The sequence below is a fragment of the Hetaerina americana genome, unplaced genomic scaffold (genome assembly GCF_022747635.1).
Source record: "Hetaerina americana unplaced genomic scaffold, ioHetAmer1.1.p SCAF_7, whole genome shotgun sequence".
In the NCBI taxonomy this organism is placed as follows: domain Eukaryota; kingdom Metazoa; phylum Arthropoda; class Insecta; order Odonata; family Calopterygidae; genus Hetaerina; species Hetaerina americana.
In genome coordinates this window covers 74211222-74238484 of record NW_027287316.1, presented here as the reverse complement: position 1 = coordinate 74238484, position 27263 = coordinate 74211222, and the positions used below count along the sequence as shown (strand labels likewise).

The window sequence follows — 27263 nt, the reverse complement described above, 5'->3', positions numbered from 1 at the left end:
TTGCTATTTATATTTTGAGCCTTGAAAACACCAAGTGCTTTAAGCGCCATATGACATTTCCATGTTTGGCCTTTTAACGCTAACTTTTTTCAGAATTGTCGTATGATCATAACTTGTGTTGCTTACAGTGACTCGAAAATTTTGTCTCAGCGAAAAAATGGAGTTAACTCGTAAACACTTTCGTGCGATGATTTTTTACGGCTTTCGACGTGGATTAACAAGACAGGAGAGCATCGATCAACTTACTTCCACTTTTGGCGATAGAGCCCCATCCTTTACCACTGTGAAACACTGGTACAACGAATTCCATCATGGCCGCCGTTCGCTTAGTGACAAAAGTCGTGAAGGTCGTCCAAAATCAGTTGTTGTGCAATGAAACATTGATGCTGTGCAAGAACTAGTAAAGGAAGATCGTCATGTGACTTGTCGTGAGATTGAGGCATCTTTGGAGATTAGTATGACGAGCATCAATAAAATATTGCATGAATATTTAGCAGCTGTGAAAAACATTTATTCGCGTTGGATCCCTTATAATTTGACAAAAGCTTGAAAAGATGCTCGTGTTAATTGGTGCAAAGAAATGCTCAAGAAATACAATCTCGATGTATCAAAAGCTACGTCCAAGATCTAAGATTTGTCATGTACACAGGTGACAAATCTTGTATCTATGCGAATGAGCCCGAAACAAAACAGCAATCCACTATATGGGTCTTCCAAGACGACCCAAATCCAACTAAAGTGATTCGTGTACGAAGCACATCGAAGCAAATGATCGCCTGTTTCTTCGGAATAACTGGACATGTGGCAATCGTACCATTAGAGCAACGCAGAACCGTGAATTCTGAATTACGCCATCACGCAAAGCTGCTGGGAAAGAATGTAACCAAAATGTTCCATATATGCTTTAAAAGGCCTTCAAGGATGAGTGCATTTCAAGGACACTCTCCGGGAGGTGGCACAAGGCATTCAGGGAGGGCCGGGAGGAGGTCGCCGATGAACCTCATTCTGGACGCCCAACAACGGCCAGAACCGACGAAAACGTAAATCGCACGCGTGTAGTTTTGCGTTCAGACCATCAATTGAGCATCCAGCTAATTACTGACAACCTACACATGTCCATATTTGCGGTACATGGGATAGTGACCATGTATCTGCAAACGCACGAAGCTTGTTTCGAAAGTGTTGACGGAAGACCAGAAAGAACTTCGAGTTTCGTGCTGTCAAGAATTGTTGGTTTTTATTCTAAATGAACTGGACTTTCTTCATTCTGTTGTAACCGGAGACGAATACTGGATGTTTGTGTATGACCTTGAATCGAAAAGGCAGAGCGGCAAGTGGCTCAAAAAACCATCACCCCGCCCCAAAAAGCGCGAATGTGGAAGTCTCGCATCAAAACGATGCTCCTTGTCTTCTTCGACGACCGAGGAATCGTCCATTTTGAATTTATACCGCAGGTAAAATATCAACTCAGTCTCTTACCTGGAGATGCTTAAGTGATTGAAACACCGGGTCGCACGCATGAGGGCTGACATCAAACACAAGGTCAAGATCCAACATGTCAATGCCCCCAGCCACACGTTCTTCATCGTTACCAATTCCCTGGTCCGGAGTATCACCCCGGTGACCCCCAGTCCCCCAGCCCCCTTACAGTCCCGAACCGGCTCCGAGCGACTTGTTTTTGTTTACCCGACTGAAGATAGACCTAAAAGGGAAGCATTGGGAGACCAAGGAAAACATCCAAAAGCATGCTATAACGTTCTTGAAAGACATTCCCGTTGGGAGTTCCAGGGTGCCTTTCATGCGAGGCACACACGTCTCCGCCAGTGTATTGATGTAGGAGGAGAGTATTTTGAAGAATGTTAAGCATAAATACAAACAATAAATCTATTTTTCCCAGATAATGCTCATTACTTTTACAATTGACCTTTATTATATGGAGATGATGAAAGCATAACTTTCATCTCATTTGCTTCATTTTTTAGCATTGAAATATTTTCTCTTCTCTTTCAATAGATGGTATTTTTTTCCTCTTCTCCGTTGTATTGAGCGTAATATTTCTTTAGAATCGTGACCTCATCTTTCCTCGGACAATCTACCAGATTTATTACCGCGGGCGGAAGAATCCTTCTCTAGTGACTTATCGATTACCGATATAATTCCTCTGCGGTGGCAACCCATGAAGAATAGCGACCAATTTTTATTCCTTTCGGGGACTGCTTTAGCCATTAGTGCAGCGTCCAGCGGAATGTAAACCGGCGGGCTCCGGTGTCACCTACTTCACAGACTATATTTCTTGAGCAACTGATAACATTTTATCGACGCAATTTGTTAAGGGATGTTTGCTATCGACTTCCACTTCTTCCGAGAATTCTTTTTGGCGCCTATTTCCACAAAAAAATGCCGCCCACACTGAAGATAAACCACAGAAAATACGACGACCGAACTGCGCGATCGAGAAGAAAATTACAGCGAGGTTCAATCAGTATGTTAGAAAAATTCGAATTCAAATGGCCTTGCCCCGAAATATCGCCAAATTAGGCTCACCCTAGTTCACGTATGCTCTCTTTTTTTGCGGTATCTTTAGTTTTATTTCATTGAATTGACAGCTTAAAATTGGAGAAAAAAATAGAATTTCCTGAACTGTAAAGTCCCGAATTTTTATCCGATGAGATGTTTAGACCCCAAGCCGTTTTTTAAACTGCAAATGTCGTTTTTCGGATATATTCGCTGATTAAGCCCTAATTAATTTTTTTTCATTCAATAAATCAGAATCAGTCATGTTAAACTAAAATAATTATCCTCTTTGAGGATTAAAGGTGTTCACTGTCCTAGAAAATTAACGTTTGAAAGTATTCTAAGGAAAATATGACGTAGTTACGCGTAGGTTACAAATGCATGAATTTTTTATACCGGTATTTTTTGTATTTATTGTATCCGTTCTATACCAGCTTTAGTAATTTTGAAAATTACGAACAGTTCTACATCGGCAGAGGATAAATTTGCTATGCAAACATTTTTTAATGCATATTTTGCTCCTCGTGGCAACGATAGAGGAGACCAGACGGAATTTAGGACAGTAAAAAGCTAAAAATGCAGGAATTTCAAAGTGAAAAAAGTCGTTCGGCTTGACCAGGAATCCGGTCCTGCGTTCCTGCACTTTTGCGTTTCCTGTAATGCCTGCATTTTTTTATGTAAATTTGCGGATTGATCCGTTAAAGTGACTGTCGTGGCATCTCCCGCAGTCCTTTTTAATTAGTAGAAAATGATGAGGCAATGCACATCAGAGAGTAGTTCCCCGGTTATGACCTGTAGCAATCTTGGGATTGGGGTTCGATAATGGGATAGAATTTCGATAATGATAAGCTAATTGAAATCTCATCCTGATTGTGAAACCGGTATTTATTCATTAACGATTGTGTTGTTTTTAATTGCTTGATATAGGAAGCCATTGTTGTATATTGACTTCCAAAGCAGCATACCTTACTGCTAAAAGTTCACATGAGGAAAATTTGCAGAAAATTAAAAATTATTTCTCCCTAATACCTTCAGCTACAACTGCTTTCGTTAAAGGTTCCTCACTTCTGAACTAGATTGGATAACAACATTAAGCTTCCCTAATTTTTCATTCCAGCTGAAATATTTTTCCGCTCCATGTTTCTCCTTCATTTTCATCGATTCATTTTTTTACTGTCCGTTAGTTGCTGTCGGAAACGAGATTTAATGAAGTTAACTAGTAATTACAGTAGGCTCTTTAGGAGGTGATGAAATTTCTTCCCTTGATTTTACGTTCAAGAGGTAGGTGATGCTGAAAATAAATGTATCTCGCTTAAATATACTACCCTCAAGGAATACTTACTCTGAAGAACGAGGAGCAGGCTTTGAATTTAAATAAAAGTCTATTTTCATAGCAGTAATGAACTTGTGCATGGTTTTTTCCGTACTTTAATGGAATTTCAACCCAAATACTTGAGGACTTTAATATTTTGTACAGTTGCAATCTGTTTTTCATGCCTTTCACTTAATTTTACTTGATTAACAACTTATGTCTAACATCCATCCAATAAAACTTCGTGTTCAATGGTATATTCACTACTTTCGTCATTCCACTCTACTCGTATACGGCTCTCATGTTGAATTGTTACAGAATTTCCTAACTGTATTTCCTAGCTGTATTAACGCATTTATTGTGTAATAAAAGAAATCCAATACCCTTGCAGAATTTCACACGCTCACCAAATAATTATACTGCGGATGTTGGCATTAAAACAACGTTAGACCACCAGAAATTAAGTATAGAATGGTTTCAGGCGTCACTTTGTGGATGCGATTCATTTCAGAAAATAAATACTTGGTTATTCCACATATATTTTTTTATGATCACACCTAATGATGACTTTTTAAGTCGAAACCCGGGTCGTGTTTAGTAAAAATAAATGTGGAATAACCAAGTATTTATTTTCAGATACTAAGTTTCATCTTGGAACGAATTAAATAATATTTTGTCTCGTTTTAAATCAATTTTTTAGCTTGTTGCCCAATAATAACACCACACTTTTATTACGGACACACAACTCAATCAGTAGAATGCACTTCTAAGATCTGAAAACAACCACTGAAACACAAAATTGCATTAACACCAGGCTGTTAATGCTAACCATCTGGAGTGGTCAAAAAACTTCCACTCCTCCTTAAGGACTCCACGTTTTGTTTCGGAAGCCATCTGTAAGTCCATTTACTCAAGTACTCCTCCACCCAAGGTGGCTAATCCAGGTTAAGGGAACGCTTTTAAAAGAAACGTATCTGCGGAAATAGCAGGGTATGGACTGGTTTTGGAGTTATGGTCTTAATTTTCACTGGATAGGTTATGCCCCATTACTCCACCAATTTCTCAACCCATAAACCTGAACTCAGAATTCACACGTCGATGATCGTAAAAAGTTTCTCCGTCATCCTCGTTGAAAATTCGCCCATCTCGTTGGAGAGATTTAGCGGATAAGAAAAACCTTATCGATTGCGTTGAGTTCGGCGAGGTTTCGCAGTAATAAGGTCCATGTCGGTCGGGGCCGGCGCCTCTAACCATCAATTTCTACCTTCCGTAGGGATCATCACCACCGCTAGCAATTTAATCGGGCCATTAACCGTAGATCAAAGGAATAATTTACGTTTTGCGTCCTGATTTGACGCCGAAAGGTAGACGGCACATTTATGATATTGACGCTAATCGCGGATGCGAAAGGCTTTCCTATGCATTTCAATATCCAAATAGTTTTAATGCAACAATTTCAGAGCGTAAAAATCATTCGCCTTGACTGGGACTCGAACCCAGATCCCTCAATATCCGGTCGAGTGCTTTAGCCACTTAAGCTACCGAGGCGTCCTCTTAAACTCTGAAATTTTGGGGCTTTTAAAGGAACTAGATGTTATGTTGCGGCATCTAACTAGGAGTTAGATGTTGCGGCATCTCCCGCAGTTTCTTTGGAATCCAAATAGTTTATTACGAAAACCTCGTGGTTCATTTCTTTCTCTGATGACCTTTATATGAAACCCCTGATATTTTTTTGTGCTTAATCGGATAAAATTGGATTAACTGTCAGATATAAACCCTTTCATCATAATTTGCGTCCCTCTCTTTTACTCCTAGTCCATTTGAAATAATTTTACCTCGAACTTTACGCATGCCCGCAATCAAAAAATGGTTGGAAAATTAAGATATCGAGGAAGAAACAAAACCACGTATTTTTTGTTATTCCTTTCAGTAATATTTTATGTTTAGATAGTTTTTTGCAAACCTCCAGAATTTTTCTCTGTCCCTCTAATGACTCCGAATCTAATTTTACTCCCTTTTTTAAGAGATTTCCCTCATGAATCTGAAGATCATTCCTTTACTATTCGATGAAGTGATTTTTTTAAATTATATGTCGATCGAGGGGAAAAGGGTATTTTTCCGATATTATAAGGTATATTTTTTGTTGTTAGTCTACAACATTTGAGGTGGGATTTGGATGGACACTGGACTGAACGCGGCTTCGTTGTTTAGTGTTGCCTAGAAAGACAACCTGGCACCTCGCAACACAAGGGTTGTTAAAAAAAGATTGGAATGTTCAACTAAATACTTAATTTTATTAATTACCCTTAGACCATGCTTATCGACTTCAAAATACAGGCCTTGGCTGCCAATACAACGCTCCCAACGTTTTTCCAGCTTTCGAATGCCGCCTGGCATGCTTCTTTAGGGCTAGTCTTTCGGGAGTCCTCGTTACAATTTTGCTGGATGTCTTCAAAAGTTTCAATTTGGCGTCTTTTCAAGGTCGATTAGAACTTAAGAAATGGGAAAAAGTCCATCGGAGCAAGATTCGAAGAGTAGGGAAGCTGAGGAATCACCGTTGTACTGATTTTGGCCAAAAACTCAGTAGCAATCAATTATGTGTTCGGCGGTGCGTTCTCTTGAAGAAAGCACCAAGACTTGATTTTCCGCATTTGTGGACTCTTCTGCGACATGGTATGTCTTAACCTTCTCATAACCTATACATCGTGATGCCCATTCACTGTTTCTCCTTTGGGGGTATATTCATAATTCTTAATTCCTTTCCAATCGAAGAAAACGATCTAAATCATCTTTATGTTTGATCGCAATATCGAGGCTTTTTTGTGTTTTGGTGAAAATGGCCTCTTTTGGTGTGAAAACTTAGCTTTGGTTTCTGTATCATAACCATATACCCAGGTTTCTTCTCCTGAGACAATCGTTTTTAAGAAGTTTCGATCGTCGTTTGAACGATGGAGCAGTTCCTGGATGTGTCAAGACGTTTTTCCTCTGTTCATCTGTCAAGACGTTTTTCCTCTGTTCATCTGTTAACACTCGCGGAACAAATATGGGCGCCCAGCACTACTAGCCCAAAATTTCTGTCAAATGGTGTAACACAATCCAGTACTAATATCAACTTCATTGGCAATCTCTCTAATAGTTAACCTACGGTTTACACGCACTTAACCATTAAAACTGTTGACGTGGGCGACTTTGTTGACATCGATGGTTGTCCACTTCTAGGTTCGTTTCTAGGTTCTTCAACGGTAATGGTTTGTACAGACCGGAAGCGGTTGTACCAAGAAAACCACTGCGCCAGACTCGTAGATTCATTGCTGAATGCCTCTTGAAGCATTGCCTAAGTTTCAGTTGCGATTTTCCTGAGGTTAAAACGAAATTCAATGCACAGGCGCTGCTTCTCTAACACCATTATTCTTACCGGCACAAGAACTTGCACAGCAAGCGTGTGCTAGCTCGAAAAAGAATCGCTGTTGTGCGGAGACAATACGAGATAGGGCCATACCATAAAACTTTGTACCATTAACACTTCTTCAATTCTGCGTACTTTCTACCTTCCTTCATTCCGTCCTATATACCTATTCTTTGTCTCAGTGTAACTCGCTTTCATAACGTTCCCCACTTAATCACAGTTTTCGACACTCCAACTATCAAGGTGCTATTATTATTCACCTTTCGTGCCTTCTTTTTGTTTCTTTCAACAACCCCATATCCTCTCCACACCCCACCACGCCAAATACCTCTTCGCTTATTTTCCTTTCCGTTAATTTTTAACTTTTCCATCCCTCTACACACCCATTTCTCATAAGTCTCCAAATCTATGACTATCAGCTTGTGTCAACGACCAAGTTTTGAAGCCGTACAAAACCACGCTTTCTGACAAGTTTTTCACTGGTTTTATCTTAACATCCTCACTTAACGTCCCTGTCAGTAATTTATTCTGATTGTGAAATCCTTTCATTTAAAAGTTAGGCCGTCCTCTTTCTCAAAAGCCTCATAACCGATTGTTTTGTTTAATTAGATCTTCATATTATCTATATCAAACTGATTTTCTAATAATTGACTCTCTTAATCATTCATCTTTCGTAGGCCAACATAGAAAGAATCAATTCAAGAATTTAAATAAAATTGAGAAAAAGTTGTCATTTTTTTAATTAAAATTTTACAGCGCAAACACCCGTGAGAAAACACGCATACGAATCATAATAATATTGGATAAATTTGGATATGATTATTTTTAATTTAATTTCAATAAAAAACGAAATTCTCAACTCAGAATCTATGCACAAAAAATCGACATTGGATCTACGTGAAAAATGATTCCTATTATTCTAAAGTTATGTTAATTGGAGACCCTTCAGGAATATGGACAGAATATTATACTGTAAAACTCTTCGATACAACCAATACCACATACCGCTTGAATTTTCAAATGAAAATCTTCTTAAGTGTTTCTGTCGCAGTACCTATAATTTATTTGATTTTTTTACCTTAATCTACAGTCATAATTCATTTTTGAATTGCCTATGGACACTTACCTTGCTTATAGCAGATATTATAAAAAGAATTCTGAACCCGTTCTTGTGACGAAAAATTAAGGGATTCCGACTATTCCCACTGTAATCATAACCCCAGTTGCTTCCATAAAATTATTTCAAATATGAATTTACTCTTTTCATTTGATATCCAGAAATCCAAAGCAATCAACCGTACTTTTATGTGATCGCTTTATGGAAGTAGGGTAATGCAATCGTATTACTTAACAAGAAAAGCTTTTCCAGCTTCCAACCAATTGGGTACGATGAGAGCTTCATTGGCGTACACGTTCTTTTCACCGGTCGTGTTAAATCAGCTGTAATTTATCGTCCTGATTCAATATAAAATAATATTTTGGCCAACATAATGTTTCAATACTGCTTGCGCTGCTGCCTGAGAAAAGGACTATATAAATAAGATGAAAGGAGGTATTAAAGTGAAAACCTTGAGAAGACAGCCGAGTTCTATCATTTCATGGATATTTTTGTTACGGGAACGAATACAGGATAATCCGCAGCTGTTTTTCAATATTTCATCCTTACCCCTCTTTCAAATAAATCCACGCCACTTTAAGTCTCCACGCCGGGAAAATAAAAAGTATGACTTCTTTTTTGTAATCAAAATCTCTGGCAGTTGCATTTTTTCCGACCTAAAATGCACGATGCAGCTTGGATTGGCAAATAAACGACACTCGAGGAAATCGTATTCCGCAGATAAAAATTCGCCGGGAATAAGCAGAGTAGAGAAAAAAAGAAAGGCAGTAGGTAGATTTGAACCCTTCGCATGAAGGGTGAGTGTTTGTTTTCAGTGGCCATAGGAGGAAGAAATTGAGCCACTCTTTTCTCAAGACGGAAGCAAGGACTCCACGGATGACTGGAGAAATATGACTAAGGCCACAAGATTGCTTTATCCCACTCGGAAATAGAATACCGATCCTCCCGTAACGCATCATCCCTCCTGTGATGAAAAATTCAGTTCTTATGCAAGCAAAAAAGGAACAGAGCTTTTAGTTAGTATAACCCGTCTGTAATTTCATATAAAAATGCACCAAAATATTTTTATATCTTTTTCACAATTTTTGTTGAATAATTTCCCTAAGATTTTGACTGGAATCTCACATCATTATGGTGAGGTCCTCAATTCACCCGAAGCTTACCTAATTAGGTGAAACTTCAAAGCTTCCTTAACTATCGTCGAAGTTTAATTATAATATTTATTGATAGGCAGAATAAATGGGTTTTTATTCGTTATAATGTTTCTGATAATTTTGACTTGTAAGCTAAGCAATTATATTCGGTAAGGTAAACATATTGTATTAATATTAATGTATTCAAATGCATAATTTATAAAAATTCAATTTACAAAAGGGATATTCAATTGAAAAATTCCCAATTCTCTTTCAATTCGTTTATGAAAAAATTCTATCACATACAATCCTTTGCACGAATGAAGTTTCTTCCACCGATAGTTACTTGAGCGAGGAATTTATTTCGGCAATTTAATCACCGTGTCTTACGTATTACCTGCCGTTCCTTAGGAGTAAAACTTTGTAGCAATGGAAAATAAAATGCGGATCCTGGAGGAATGAACACGTTAGAGATCCCTACAGTGAATCGCATGATCTGACAGCCGCCGATCGGTAGGCGGGGAAGGAGGAGGGACGACGCAGAACCCTCGCACGGGAAGTGGAAAGATTTCCGTGCGGGCAAGGGGTCTCGAGATCATCTGGCGGACCAGTCGAAAGGATGAGGGATGAGGGTGAGTCTTGTGGAAAGGGAGTTAGAGATGGGGTGAGGTAGGTGGAGGGAGGGGTGGGGAGCGAAGAGACGGTGGATTTCGGGAGATATAAAAGAAGCAGGGCGCTCTGCGGGAGTAGGAAAGTTTTTTGAGTGGAGACGGAGAGGCGTGCGACGTGGATTGAGCATTTCGGCCCCCGGAGGGTGGGGTGGAGGAGGGAGGGGGCGGGGCGGGGTCGTTTCTGCTGAGGGTCACCCCGGTTACGGACACTCGCCCGTTCGGAGTTCCCCCCTCCCTCCCTCCCCCCCAAGGAGGTGTGCGTAGGTGTGTGGAGGAGTTAAGGGGTGGCGAAGCCCTCTCGAGAGTCGTTTCTTTGGACGGGGTGCGAAGATCTCGAAAAGTTTCCTCCCTCTCTCATCCCACGCACGCATTCGTGCGCCTTTCACATCTCCCTCCTCTCCTCCAACACCCGCACTCTCTCCATCCATCCATTCCCTGTCCCCTTGTCGCTCGCCGCCCCCCACCCCTTTCCCTTCCCTTTTCGCTCTCACGCACACTCCATAAACTCATCCGTCACCCATTCGCTTCGACGCTTGCGAGGTTTAACCAGGCCCCAACATCGGTGCCGTTACTCCGCCCTGTCGCTCTTTAAGGATTTAATTGCCCACTCACGCCCGAGATGGTGGATTAAAATATTCCAATCCTTGGTGGTGGATAAGTAGTAGTAGTAGTAACTACGTCTGGGTGGAAGCGGTTATGGCGGCGCGGGGAGATGCTCGACTGCCAAGGCCATTCCCGACTTTGAGTGCGGGTTGGCCAATTAGGACAATTGCGAGAAGGCGGAGGGGTGGTGGGGAACCTGCGCCATCCCACCCGTCTCTTGACATTTGCAAACCGCCAGCGGAAGGTCCAAATTTTAACGGTTCATTCGGTGGAAAATTTACCGCGCTTGAAATGCTCCCTAAGTGGGTACCGGATTACTCGCATGAACGGGGGTCTTCGAGTTGATTAGGACTCAGTACTACGACAGACAATCGTATTCCTCGATGAAATATAATGTTGGATATTAAAAAGCCTATGTATTCATTTTTAGTCCGAATTGGATCCCACATCTAATGGTTACAGTTGAGTTCACAAGTTGTTTTACTTTGTCAATGAGGTAGCATCCTATTACGATGCCATGCTATACAATAAAATTGTATTAGTTTGTACATAAAGAAGTATCTTATATAACGATGTTTGAATATTTATAATTTTTCTATTTTTCCAGCTAAATAGAAATTTTTATCTTACCTTTACGTTTGTTATTAAGTGAATTTTATGTCCACTTGTAGCTTTGAGAAACCCGCTTCCAATTCAAGCGGAACTCATTTTAATTTTATCCGCTTGCTATTTTTTCTACATAGTTATACATATGAATTTATAAACGAAGTAATAAATTATTTCTTGGCCAACTTGATAAGCTAAAATGACCGGAAAAATAAAATTATTCATGATGTCATTCATTGCTAGAGCTGGATATAGTTGATTATTTATTATTCTTCCCAAATGAAATGTATTCGATGCCCTATACTATCTTCATGATCGATGAAATTAAGTATCCCTTCGTACTTGTCATTTGGTATTTTAGGTAGAGAAACCGTTCATAGTTTATTGCTGTTGGTGATTCCTTTAGTATGGACTACCTTCTTGTCCAGGGTGTACCAATATCAACGACGACTTACTCGAGTTTTATAACCATTGATTCAAAGCAAAGTAGAAATCTACCAGAGGGCTGTAGAATGCTATTTATTTATCCACCAAGCACAAAAAAGACTTGTGAACAAAGTTACTCTGCAATGAAAGGCGTCTATGCTATCAGTAGCGCTATTTATATTTCCTACTGAATACAAACTAGTTTCATTTCTATAATAATATAGTAATAGTTAATTACCGTACACAAACTATCGTTCATTTGTGTTATATATACTTGTTGTTCTTGGAATATGATCAATTATTAGCCGTACACTTTCAATGTGAAAATTATGCTATTTTCCTCACAAACGGTAGTACTGACTGTGCGATCATAGTTGAGACCACACATACCTGTACATCATCTCCGTTTTTTAGTTGACTAGTTTATTTATTTAGCAACCGAAAAACAGCCAAATGAGCGTATCATTGGATTGTTTACAAAATGAACGAATAAAAGACAATAAATAATTACAAAATAAATATCAAGGATAGAATGGAGTGAAAGAGGAAGTCTGTGGATTGAGGACGAGGAATATGACGGGGTGGATGAGATATCAATTTCGAAAGAAAGCGGGATTTGAAGGCGTGCAGGAGACTGGCTATAGGCGAGAGATCTCTGAGACGTGGATAAATGACATCTAGGCACTCGTACATATGCAAAAGGGATACAGGAGTTTGTATTGCAATGATCAATCAAAAACCTGCTCATATCCGGTAGACTACTCTTAATAATCACATTATATATATATATATATATATATATATATATATATATATATATACATATATATATATATATATATATATATATATACATATATATATATATATATATATATATATATACATATATATATATATATATATATACACCTTCATGCCTCGCCATTTCGAGGTTGGCTATTTCAATTTATGGAGTAAGATATTTGCTTTTAAGTGAATAAACACAGCACGAGCATTACATCTGTTATTTTAGATTTCCTCATTTATTAAAAATCCTAGTCAGCCAATCTATAATTCCTGGATGCAGTATTGAATTTATTTACCTGCATTCTATGTTCTTTATTGATTGTTTCTCAATAATTGGATTTCTTACATTAATCAATGTTATTTGGTGATCATCAAAATGCACTCACTTTCGAGTAAGTAATTTACGTCGCATTACCCATTACACAGACGCTCGTAAATTTGTTTTGATGGACTCTCTGAAATGAGTAATAACGGATCAATACTTTAAAAGTGGTGCTATTGTACCGTCAACATTAAGGTGCGCTAGAGGGATTTAGTGCTAAGATTGACATCAATGTTTTGATCGACTGATGGATAATACTCACATTCGCTGGCCAGAAGTTCGTGGTTTCTGTCGCCTCATACAAAGGTGCTTTGCGTATCCACAATTGTGATTTTAAAAAAATCTTATTTTTTCTTAACTCTGTCAGCCTAAAATCCTGCAAAAACCTAACCGTTAAAAACTACATTTGTTCGCATTCCCATCATAATTCAATGTTAGAAATCAGCTTCATTTAACAAAAACGAGTGTTGATGGATCAAAGTTATTTCTTTGTTTGTATGAATGCCTTATAGGTACACCAACTTTCTAGGAGGTGAAGAAAGCGTCAAGCGTGATTGAAATAAAGAGACGGTGGTGTTTAGAGAATTCGCTGCCTCAAAGTGTAACGGGTCGTCATGAAACAACTCAATAAACTAAAGTAAGATAACTGGTACTTATTACGAGTAAAAGCCTTAGTTTAATTAACTTCAACCAGCATTGGGTTGTAATACTCTTGATATTCGCCAACATGTACCTGGCTGTCATTTTAGTTCTCGCCATATCGATCATCTCTGCCGACCTATCGGCCGACGGCATGTGTTCTTCCCCTCGTCCCTCCCCAGAGAACCCTCCGCTACCAACGGAATTCCCCGCATTTCGGGCCACGTCGGAAATGACAGTGAAGGGAATTTGGTTTCCTCCAGAGTTAGGATGGAGTGACGTGAAACGGCGCCTGAAGGAAGTGCTTGACTCCCGCTGCCTTCGATTAAAATCTTGAGGGTGAGCAGCACTCATCGAAAGGGAAGTGGGGCTTTTCCTGCACCCACGGAGCCCTGCATGCGGAAGTGGAAGGTTGTGAGCGTGGATCATTTCTCCCGGTCCTGAATCCTATCGTTTCCTTTTCCACGGTGGAATTATGTTACGTACGGGATTTTTAATTCCATCTGATGACGGGATAATATATCTCCAATGCGACATACGTCGTTCACATGTCGATTAAGCGACGTACTCTGCATGAAATCCAATTTGACTCTTGTATTCGCACATGCAAAGCATTGAGGAAAACTTATTGAAGTTTAATCGTATTACGTACACGTCATTTACTCTTGAAGGTATTCAGCAGTTTCCATGCATACATCATTTTCATTCAGCATTGTCGGCTAATAAAGATGTAGATCTTTATTAGCCGACTAGAAGAAAGTAATGATCGGAATGCAAAAATGTGCGCTGTTTCTTTTCAAACTTAACTGTTTCTCATTAGAATTTGTGATTACTTGCTGTGGAAGAAGGAGCACATTGTTTGCGGCTGTTAATTGTTCCGGATCGGAGGCATTCATGTGACAAAAATGCTTTACCTAGCTACAACAAACATGAAAATTTTTGTGAGAGTGAAAGATTTTGTTAGTGTTCAAATAATTTTATTGGTTAATGCGTTTTTATGATATTCTATTTTGTTTACGATCAAGGAAACAATAGTAAATATTTTTAAAAAAATACTTTTAAATAGGGATTTTTAAAAAGAATGTGGCAAAAAATTGAGAAACATTGGTAAATAAAAATTTGGTGGTTTATGGTAAAAAGAATAGGCATGGGCGTAAGTAATATATGAATTGGATGTAACCGCTGCGACGTATGATATTCATTTGATATTCTGTTGCTAAGAAATGCGATTGATCTCAGTACGATGTAAATTCATTGTTTCTTTATAAATTTCAAATATCCTGTGTAATTATTTCCATGATATTGTTATCATCGTTCAGCAATCAATTAGGTGTCATCAAAGAGCACGGTTGATATTATTGTTCCATCATTTCTCATTGCTTAGTTTCAGCTACACGTTACAACGGGCTGAATACTCTGTATGATTCTTCATGCATTTAATATATTCACGGAATCGAATGACGGCATTAATTCAGTAACCCCATTGGTACTTCGCTGTTGGAGTCAGGGGAAGTAAATATTGTAAATTATTCGCGTAGCGGGATGTACGTACATTCGAAATACTGTATCGTGTGCGTGCAACTTAAAACAACATTTCGCGGGCTAATATATTCGTGGCAGCATTTTTTGTGCTATCAATTTACATCGATGTACGAAGCTCAAATGCGATGACTTCATGAATCTTTGTGTGGAAAAGATGATCAGAGTAGATTGAAGTAGGAGTGTCGTGGAAGGGATGATTGGAGTAGATATCTATTTGGAGACTTAAGTTCAGAAGCGATATGCTAAGATTGAGGCGTGCTAAAATCAAATTAGTTGAGGAAAGGGGTTGTGGGATCTAGAGTGCTCGAACTGGCTAGGAATGATAAATGTGTCAAAAAATTCGCTTCAGTTCACTTCTTCATAAATATACAGAAGAGAGACTTGGGCAAGAAGCGACCAACGATGAATGACGATAAAATTGAGGGAATGATTATTTTTCACGAAGAACCGATATCGAGTGGAGAGAGCTCCGAGCTATGCTTGAGGGTTTTGAAGCGAAATTGGGTCAAGATCGTGTGAGGTCAATTTCGGATAAATTTGCTCGAATTCAATATGCCAACCAACTCTAACGAAATGCTTTTATTCTCTTTGGATTAGTGCTAGGCCATGTGGTCGTTCAATAAGTCCTTAGAAAAAAATAGGAAGATATTATTTTCGTAGATTTCTTTTTTATTTTTCAAAGTAATCTTCTTTAAGCTCAATACACTTTTCTCAGCGTTTCTACAATTTTTTTAAGCCGTTCAAAACCTAGGATTTCAGAAGTTCCCCAAAATAGGCATCTTTGTAGGCGATGACCTCCTCGATCGACGTAAATCGTTTACCGACGAGCCATTTCTTCAAATTTGGAAATAAAAAAGTCACCTGAGGCAAAATCTGGTGAATACGGTGGATATTGTAGTAATTCCAACTTTAATTCTATGGTTATTGCTATCGAAACTGCGCAGGTGTGCACCCGTGCATAATCATGATGAAAAAAGTATTTCGTTTTTTCTTGATTTCTTTGCTCAACCGGTGCTATAACGATGCATAATACCCTCCATTTATCGATTGTCATTTTCACCAGCAAGCGATGAAAATGATTCCGCGAACATTCTAAAAAACCGTCACCATCAAGTTTATTGCTTCAAACGACTATAGAAATGAAACCGCCCGTTAGCAATAGCTGAAACTTTAAACAACAGTCAAGTAAAAAAATGAGACTTACTAAAACCAAACCTTTTCCGATACTACGATTGTCATCTCTTTGATTTTCCAAGGAGTTATTTAGAAGATCATGTATCAGAGCATCTGATACACGTCTCATTTAATTTTCACTCAATGTGTGCGCAGAAAGTTGTTTTGCATGTATCTTATTCAATGTTTTTTAGGGCGCATAAAATTACTTTTTGGTATCATCCTTTGCAAATTTTCCATCTTAAATTATTTATCTCGTTACCTTTTTTAATTTTTTTCGCACTTGGAATAGTAAACAAGTCGAAGGAGTTTTCGGTCTTTTTCTAAGGATCCCCGAATTTATATTCCGTGATGATTCTGAACGCCCGTAACTTTTACCAGATTGCCGAGCGGTATCCTCCATTACTATATATTTCTAGGAAGGCGAGACAAGGAAAGAACCAGGTCATAACCTGAACGAACGCCCTAATTATCCATTCGCCCGTAGGAATGGGTATAAATTGCGCAATATACTCCATCCATTGGAATAACTACGTGGTTTAAGACTCCTCGGCGTCATCTACTTTTCTGCCATATTTTTGTTCCAGACCCTCCCTTAAAGGGACATTTCAAAATATGCTCAGATGACTATCGATCAATATTTGACCGTCGTTGTTTGGCGCGATTTGCTTCCGAGCCGGAAATATTTGGTTATCGTGTGGGTCCGAACCCGAAATATTTCCCCGATCATCAAGGCGCCATCCACCCTCCAGTGCGGTGTTATCCGAGGATTCGACCCCTCGTCCCCCCAGAAAGGGGTTATTTGATCCATCCCCCCCCTCTAACCTCCAGCGATCTCTCCTCCACCTCTGCCACTTCCCAGTCCCAACATCTTCCATATCTCTCCGCCTGACTACTCTCTGCCCCTCTCGTATATGTATCCCTACTCCCAGCCGCTTCTCCCGGCTCTCATAACCCCTCTCGACCCACAGAGTTTACCTAAACCCCTCCACTCCAACGCCCCTCCACACCCTCACCAACACTTCCCTCCTCTGGGGAGGAGATATCGGAAAATGGGTTGTGTGCGGTCAAGTGAGAAGTGCGATGAGACCTTTCCCGGTTGGGACGGTGATGCCCCCTCGCGAGATGATCTCCAGGGCATCGGAGGGTCGGTGGAGGGGGGAGGTGGGTGGGAGTTCAGGTAGGCGAAGTGGGAGAGGGAAGCGAGAAGGCCTGGGGCATTAATGCCGTCGCGGACGCATAAACCCCGTAAGCTCAAAGATAACGTATGCCCGTCGTTTTAAGTATCGTCCGACGGGCGGTTTATTGCCGGGGATTAAACACTTCCCAGGCGCCGGCACCGGTTCATTTCCTGGTGCCGTCCCATTTCAGTGTCGTCGGCGTCGAGGGCGTGCAGGAATTTGGATTGGCTCTAATTTCATCCCACATTTTTCGGAGTGCGTCGTAATTTCCAGGTGGAATTGCTTAATGCGTTATTTTTTCTTAGCGCGAGGAATAAAAGAATTTCCGTCGGGTGAATTTTCCATAAAATCGTATCCCGAACATTATATGGCTTTTTGTTTTTTTTATGCGCTGCTTAGGATGATTTTGTTTTCGTAATCATTTGACTTTATTCATAAAATAAATGGGGCAACTAAAATGATTGCTTTCCATCGTTTCTACGGTGCTCACTGTTGACCACTTTGATAACTGAGTTGTACGATTAACGGTTTCACATGCGTCTTTAAAGCACTCAGTGGTGCGGCTTAAGTAGGAGGTATATCTGAGTTCCTTTTCTTCGGTATCGGCGCCAAATAAATTATATTTCATCAATGTTTAATAAATATTAAAAATATCACACTAATTGGGTATATGTGTCTTCTTTTTGAAAATATAAACTTAATTTTTTCCTCTTTTTTTAAATAATTAACTGCTATATGAAGGTATCTTAGAAAGAACATATCTTATTTTTATCCAATGCTCGATAAAAAGTATTGAAATACAAGTTTTGGTCGCTGTAATTTTTCAGTTACACCTGTGAATCTTACATTTTAATATAAATTCATTTTTAAAATTAAAAACGATAATTTTTCCTGAATATATTGAGAAAAATAGTAATTTTCTAAAAGTTCCCCAAACATTCATGGGTTGGGATTGGAGAATGATGAACATTCCTTCAAAGATTTTACATTTCTACATATGATCTCCTCATATTACCTAAGGCTCACAAAAATTCCAGTCGTTTATACAAATTAAATGTTGAAATTAATTTTCCCTGGATTTAAATACCATATAAACTAGTGGGTGGCATAATAGAATATCGTAGGAAGAGTATTCAATTTTTCCAGTCACTTGGTCTTCAGACTACTTCGGACGCTGTTTTTTAATGCACTATCTCACTCACCCTCATTCGCATACACATGCATTCATTGCAATCCGTGCATAAATAAGTGCATCAGGAATAGAATGTCTTCAATTTTCTGTAACTTTATTGGAAAATCATCGCCACAGGAAAATAATGAGGGATGTTCATTCCAAAGAAAACTGCGGGAGATGCATCAACAGTAACTTTTAACGGAGTCATCCGCTAATGTGCATTTCAATGCAACAATTTCAGAGTGTAAAAATCATTCGCCTTGACTGGGACACGAACCCAGATCCCTCAATATCCGGTCGAGTGCTTTAGCCACTTAAGCTACCTCCTCTTAAACTCTCCCAGTCTAGGCGAATGATTTTTACACTCTGAAATTGTTGCATAGGGATGTTCATATTTCACTCGAAGAACTCATCGCGATAAAACAATTGTATTTTGCAAATATTGAGCGCCGTTGGGCTTACGTGCTATTGAAACGTTTATGCTATTACATACGTCGCATTTATGCGTCCCTGAAATATTCTTCTTCCAATGGAGTCCCCGTCTGTGTCTTTGTTTCCTCCCGATGGATTTTATTCGTCCATTCAGATTCAATAGTTTCCTCCGCAAATCCATTTCATGGGCATTTTTACGAACGGATGCGATGTCATCATCGCAAATCTCACGCCTAACCCCCCAAAGCGGCTTAAGGAACCCATAACTCCCTCCAAACCGAACTACTGGAGATAAGACACCTTCTGCACAGAGGTCCTCCAAAGCCTCGCGAATAATCTTCACGCCCGCTCGCGAAGTACCCATCCCTTTCCTCTCCCGCCGCAAAACAACCCTCTCTTTTGTCATTACCCCTTTCGGGTGTAGCGGTTTAATGCAGTACGGAAAGAGGGACGCCCCTCCGGCTCTTGTGTTCTCACTCAACCCACCACGTGTCTGCGTGTGGGAATGTGTGTGTGTGTACGAGCTTAGAGGAAGTCGGCTTCCTCGGGTGGAAATTTCATCGGATCCCCAACCACCCACCTCCCCCTCTTCCCATCTCCCCGTCGTTCCTATTAAAGGGATCACAGATGAGCTCATCGCCTTGGTTCCTCTCGTGTGAAAGAGAGAGAGAGAGGCAGAAATCCATGGGAGAGGAGGGAAATTTCTTAATCGGAAACTGTTTTACGAGGGAGGGGGTGTAAAAGGAGGGGAGCCGAGCGCTGAGAATGGGTCGAGGGAATGTAGTGGAATCATTTGGAGAGGAAGGGAGGGTGGGTGGGTGGGAGATTGGGAGGCGACGCTTTTGGAATTCCGCGGGTCCTGAGGCTGGCGGCTGGAGGCTGGTGGTGGACGTTAGAGGGTGTGAGACAAGGGGGAGGAAGGGTGGGGGAAGAGTTTAAAGTGTAGCGAATGATTCCGGGGGAAAATTATTCCAGACTCGAGCGGTTGGGCACATTCAATTTCACGAATTTTCGACGGAATTGCATTGCTCCGGAAGGTGGAGGGAGAGAGGGTTGGGAGGGGGTGTGTGGGGAGTAACTCACTTAGCCTCGTAAGATCTCAGTGGAGGGGTAAGAAGCCAGCCTCTGTCCTCCTCCATTCCCTTCTACCTGCGCGTTTAAATTCTCGGGTATGGGGTGAGAATATACTTGCGAAACGAATCCTAGGATCATTCTTTAGATTCAAGAGTACGGAGGTAATAGCTGTGGTCTTAAGTGATTTTTAACCAACCAGCATACCAAGTCTGAGCGTCGGTCACTGTCGTATTTGCTCTTGTCACGGCGTCACTATTTTGTCGTCGTTGGTTACTATTACTACTATTGAAAAAAATCCCTACCAGTTTGAAATATTTAGGAAATAAGACCATTGGAACTATTCCGGAAAAATTTAATAACTCACGGATTATGGGAATGCCTTTGAGGGGAATTAAAGCAACAAAGATCTCGGTTGATTTTTTATTTTTATCTTTCGACTCGTATTTATCATAATTTATATTTATGTTTATATAATATATTTTAAGTTTTTACAATTGCGGTGAATATCAAAACATTTCACTGAGGAGAGGATAAATAATGTTTTGCCATAATCCAAGTTGAAAAGAAATTAAATTAAACGTCACGCAGTGATTTAAACAACTGACATTGTCAACAATTAATTGAGAAAAATGGAAATAAGAACCATAGGCAAAGATATAGAACAAACTAATGATTATAATTATGTGAAAATGTCATACAGAGAAGAGAGTATTTTAAAAATTCATCAGCAGTGTATTGCAAATTGGTAAAATACGAGTATAATTTCACATTTGGGATGGTAGGGAGTTTCAACATTTTGAGGTTGTAATAATGAAAGAATTAAGATAAACATTTTCATGAGATTGTTTTGTACAAATAAAGTTTGTATGAAAAGGGATTAACTTGTTTGAAACGTATGTCTGGATGGTAAAATTGTACAGGTATTCAGGGTTCCGATTGCGGGTAAGAGAGACAAGGAAAAAATCCAGGAAATATTGCCTTTCAAAGGTTTGCCAGTTGGGATCAACCAAGTCTTGAGCTACGATATATGGTCGTACCTTTGAAGCTTAAATATGAATCAAGCATAAGGTTTGATTTTCCACTGGAGCGGCAGGATACATTTTATAAATCGAAATGACTCAAATTAATTTAACTGTTCATATATTTTGTATTTGCTCAATCGGGTTAAGTCACTGCAAACCAAGTTACAGTAATCTAAAATTGGAAAAAAGATAGGGTGCACATATTATTAATTTAAAAAGAGGTTGATGATTTTTCTATCACAATTTGAGTACAAGAGGAATCTTATTTCCCTTATTACCTTATTAGATATTTGTAGCACGTGGTAATCTCATGAATTTAGATTAGTTAAAAATTTCAAATGAAATGATAGTTGACGTCGTTTCTAAGAGCAAGAGCAAAACACTGTACATTAAAGCATGTGTAACCCTGATAAATTATGGCCAATTATTTCGATAACTAGGACTCAGGTTGTGAACAGTTGACGAGGGCATTGGAAATATTCAGATTTATCCATGTCTTAGCCAGTCATATGAAATCATAAGAAAAACAAAAATTCAGGAATTCCACAGTTTGATAGTGTGACCTTTGACGCCTTGACCGGGATGAATGATCTTACACTGTGGAATTCTTTCATTTTCGGTGTGCATCCGCTGATGACTCCATCGCGGTATTTCCCGCAAATATGTTAACCATGAGAACAGTAAGTAAAATATTACTGGAATCCATTAATATAAACATAGAATGATTAGCATTGAATCCAGCATATCTTAATACAATCTAATGACTGTACTTGAGTCTCACGATTGCTACAGGCATCATTCTTCTATGCACCAAACCATATTGTGCCATTTCCGAAAAACTATAGAAAAAAGTGGGAGGAATTCTTTCTTTTTTTAACTTCAAACACCCGTTTTATAGAATTTTTTAAACGTATTTTAAACTTTTTGCCGCTTCACTATGGTCTATTTCTTGAAAATTAGTTTTACTCGTATAAATCTCTTTTAAAACCGTTTTGCACTGAATTCATTGGAAAATTAACCATGTTTTTCGGATATTCTTGCAGTCCACTGTTTTGAAACGTCATAAGTGCCATCTCCGGTAAACTTCCATTGCCTGCAATCTAGGTCGTAAAACCATCTTCGCGAAGAAGATAGGCCCCTCTTAGGTCATGAGACCATTGAATTACACCACTCTTTTCATCATCGAACGTGCCCGTGGGCAGGAAAAAAGAAACGAACTGCGAGTCATCAAACCTGGTCGATCGGCGCAATTCCCTCCGCCCCCTCGACCACCCTCGCCTCCTTTCCTTTACAGCCCCCGGCGAACTCTGGAATTTTATAACGCTGGTCCTGAACTGAGAGAGAGAAAGAGAATCGTTTTGTGCCCCCGACTCTCAATAGCACTCATTCTTCTTTCGGTTGCGAGCCAAAATGTACTAGAGATCAATAGCATGATTTTTATTTAATCGACTGCCCTGAGTAATACTGTAGTGCCTACTCCTTAAGGATCACGTAAGATTTTTAACCATTACTTGTTTTGTCGTTCTTGTTCACGTTTGACTTCAATTTTTAACAAGTACGGGGAGCGGACTTAAAGGTCCACTCTCTCATAGTGTGCATATATATATATATATATATATATATATATATATATATATATATATATATATATATATATATATATATATATATATATATATATAAATCAAGGTAGTCTAGCGGTTAAGGTAGGTTTTTGGATGGACAAAACTGCCAAACAAACATTTTATACTCCTAACAAAACACAAAATCCATCATCCTACTCTATATCAGGTCCCTATCATCTCTGATATTTATATATATATATACATATATATATATACATATATATATATATATATATTATATATCTATATACCGCTACGCTTCTACGACTAGATACGACTCCGCTTATCACCATAAAATGCAATAAATCATCCAAAAACATATGTGTGTTTATATATATATATATATATATATATATATATATATATATATATATATATATAAAATAAAATATATATAAAATGCATGTGTATATATATACATATATATACACATGCATTTTATGGTGATAAATGGAGTCGTATCTAGTCGTAGAAGCGTAGCGGTGGCTTGATCTGTGTTTCAATTCAACAACTACCTTAAACGGTTGACTACGATAAATAAATAACACCTATGAGTAATCCTGACGTTTGTGTTTGATCTTTAGTTGTGTCCACACCGCGTAAAAGAATACTGAGAGCATAGGATTTGACCAGTCAAATGCGTAGAGAAACAGATAATGCTCTTTCGGTGCTGAGTTTAAGGAAAGTTGCACAAAAGGACACATCCGTACTGAATGACGGAAAGTTTTCCGTGCGGTGGTAGATGAGAGGGGACTGGGGGGAGGGCGCGGATTGGCAAGCTGCGCAAACGCGGTAGGCTTCCAAATACTGATAGATGATGGGGGGAGTGGGTAGAGTCCCCCGCGGGGCCCACATGCACAATTGCATGAATATTTATGACCCGGGCCCATTCCCGTTGCAGCCGCCAGGGTTGCCGAATAACGCAGGTCACACCTTCGGCGCCTTCGCGTCCGGAACGCAATCCCTGAGCAGGATGGGATTTGAAAGAGGTAGTAAAGGAAGTGGAGAGTGCATAAGGGAGCGGGAGATGAGGAGAAGGCGGGCAGGGAGCGGTAAAGAAGGAATGCCCGGATTGGGATCAAAGTTCTATCCGGACTGGTCCCTTGATTAAAGGTCCCCCTCGACCTGCTTCTCAACCTGCGTGGAGTATCGTCGGGCTAACAAGTGATTCCGCGGAGGAAGGAGCGTTGATTATGGCATACGTAAGAAACTTGGAAGTCTAACCAGGCTCAAAGGCTTACACACAAAATCTTAAAGGAAATGCGAAAACTGAAAATATAAGAGAAGAAAGGCGCGTAGCTATTCTGGGCGATTTATTCTCGCAATATCTTTTTATCCTGTTCTTTTTGCAACTCTTAACATCTACTTATGTGAGAACAGAACGGTGCAGATGACGTTCAGTGACGTGTATTTATTCTCTTTGACAAAATATATTCTCATCATTCCAAGTTTCAACTTTCGCGAACAGTTACCGTTGTGAAATTCGACTGACTGGTCGATTCGGTTACAGAGAAAGTGCATTGCATCTCACTAGATATTTAGTTGCCTGCCTTGCTTTAGCTAGAGATTTGGTTAACTCCCTTGATTTGTATTTGATAAACTTCTGTTATTCATATATCTGTCTATTTTGCATTAAATTCGGCTCACGGATGACTTTACGGCCAATACTCCTCACATAATTTCCAATGGAACAGGTCATAATTCATTTACTAGATTTTTAACATGAAAAATCGATTTGCGTTATAACTACCGAATAGAAATATTCAACTTGGTGCAATCATACAGACGATGAGTCTAATTTCTATATTTTAGTGCTGCAAAAATAATGCCTACCTGTTTTTAATTTCCAGCTATCCTCGTTGCTGGTGGGGCAGCTCTATACCCAATTGGCTGGGACAACAGGGAAGTGAAAGAATCCTGTGGGAACACTTCCGGAATCTACGATCTTGGTGAGTTTTTCAAATATTTGTCTGTGTAGTACGTTTTCAATCCTAATTTTTATCGTACCGGGAGGCTTATTTGGATAAGCTTTCACTTTTACAAATTTTTACGAAATTTTCCATTGGCTCGAATTTAACCACTTCGTTTTATTTTTTTATCGTTTTATTTTATGAAACATGTAAACACCGACACGGATTAATAGGTATGTTGATTCTTCGGTAATTTTCGATGGAATAATTAATTGCATTTAAGAGCTGTTTGCAAAATTAGGAATATAAATACTCCTAAATTTAATTTGCGTGTAAAAACACTTTAATGAAATGTAATTATTGAGTCCATAAAAAGAGGGAAAAATAAATTAACTTTTCATTCATCTCCCTACGATATCAGTAGATACGTGTATAGTTTAGGTACTTGATAATTTTCAATGTGAAGGAAGGAGGAACTAAAGTTAGTTTTAGTGAAAAGCACATCATGGTCGAAATAAAATTATCTAGAAATCATCGATAAAATCCAATTGGGTTCATCATTCATTTCACATAATCGTAATAGTATTGTCTCTTATCAAAACTAGCAGGCTGAAACTGTTTATATAAGTAGGAAATCCACTATTTTCATTGCTGACAAATTTCTAATTCGTAGTTCACTTTCCAGGTGGTGTTGATTATTCTTCAACTATCACGAGTAAATATTTTAGGAACATAAAACTCAAACGCTTCCTCTCGAAAGGCGTACCTACGGAATAGCTGAGGAACTGTTGGAAAGATAATGGGGAAGTAATAATCTTACTTTGTGATTCTGAATCAAGAAAGCTTAAGATCACATTTCCTAGAGGATTACTATAATTCGAGAAGTGGGTGGTCGCTCATGAGAATGCGAATATGCAACACCAAATTAAGATGTTCTTTTTAATATTTATAATGGAGGAAGTAAGGGAGAATGGCAAATCCATTCGAAAAAGAATATTTATTCCACATTACGTGGTACTCTAATAGCATAAATCTGCGGACCATAACGATGGAGAAGCGGAAACCTAGTGAGGATTGGGTAGTACGAGCTGCCATCCCTTAACGTAGACAGGCATTACGGAGTAAAGAGAACTTTTCCGATTCATACAGTATTGGGAAAAGTGGATTACCTAATGGCCAGCCTTCGGTTAAGGAGATGGCACCGGAGGGAAAAACAAGATCGGTTTAAATCGTTCGCGGCTTAATTCTACGCTACGAAAACAATGAGAAAATTCTGTTAGGACAACCCAGAGGCATTCCTTCATCCTCCTCTTGAATCAATTGACTGAAGGCAGAAATCATGCTGATCTACCGGAGCAAGCAATCTCGATTGCGACGAGGTTACGCGCGGCTTGATGCTTGAATTGGAAATCGGCCCGCTCGTCTAGCACGAAGCGACACGGGAGCGCACAAACATTACACAATCAAGGAGTGTTAGATCGAAGGTGAATCGCATTTTTAAAATTGCCATTTCTATCACAGCGTGGTTGTGCATTCAATGAGTGTAAGCGTAATCTGAGCGATCATCATTCAGCGTCCTATGCTTCGCATCAATAGATAATCGGAGAGAGTTAATTACTCGCTTTCCGGTTTATTTATTCTGGATGAGAGTTTGGATAATTGCAAAAAATAAATACTGCTAGTGAGGATAACACCGTCATTAGCCTAATTTCTATGCCTGTAATTCGGCAAACGAAAAAATATAACGTCAATCTTCTCCCAACCCCATTATTGGAGCCATCATCTTTACGAATCTTACATATTTTTATATTTCTTTGTATCACGTTGAAATTTTGTACCATAGAGCCAATTTTAAGAATGTATTACAGTTTGAGTATCCTTATTGGCATGTCTTGATCATGGTAACTAATGATGGTTCTGTTAACCGAAGGGCGCAGTACGATCCAGATAAACTTGTGGAAAAGTGCTAATTTTATTTTCTCATAATGACGAACTTCCACTTCATCTCACCTGAATTTGTTGAATGTACCCTATTGAAGCCGTTTTGATTTTTTTTTATTAAAGTAGTGTACGCCATGGAGCGTTCAGGGAGCGGGTATATTTTGGACATGTCACATTTTTTGTGAGCGAGGGACCTTGGTCCTTGTTTCTTTGTGTTTTTGTGCGTAAATTACATTTTTGCGCGCATCTAACGTGAACTATGCGAGCTCGTTACTTACAGCATTCGATTTCCCAACGACTTCCTCATGACAGCAAAGAAATTTGGATTTAATTGGAAAATTTTTACTCATTTTATTTTAGAATTTTGCCCCTCTAAAATGAGCCTCCAATATTTACTTGAAAATAGATCGGAGTTTCGTTGTCGTAGAAGCCTTTGTTTACAAGATTTGAGAGAGAATTGCTTAAAAATATCCCGGCGCCCGTCAAAAATGTGAATTGGAGCAAATAATTTGTATTTTTTTATTCATTTCGAAATAGTTGCTTAAAATGTCTTACTGTGTTCATTTGAAAATGAAATAGCATGTTACACTACTTCCCGGACACTGTTGTAGAGATCGAACACCTTTTAAATGTTTCCTTTGTCACGAGCAA

The 27263-nt window shown here is 39.1% G+C and overlaps 1 protein-coding gene across 1 annotated transcript in view; it reads left to right on the top strand.

The window, feature by feature from the left end:
* LOC139696725 (LHFPL tetraspan subfamily member 6 protein-like) overlaps window positions 1–27263 on the top strand; it is a 964114-nt gene that overhangs the window by 796598 nt on the left and 140253 nt on the right. The window contains exon 6 of the mRNA XM_071595561.1: window positions 24612–24710. Within this exon, the coding sequence (XP_071451662.1) occupies window positions 24612–24710 (99 nt within the window). The remainder of the gene's footprint in view (window positions 1–24611; window positions 24711–27263) is intronic.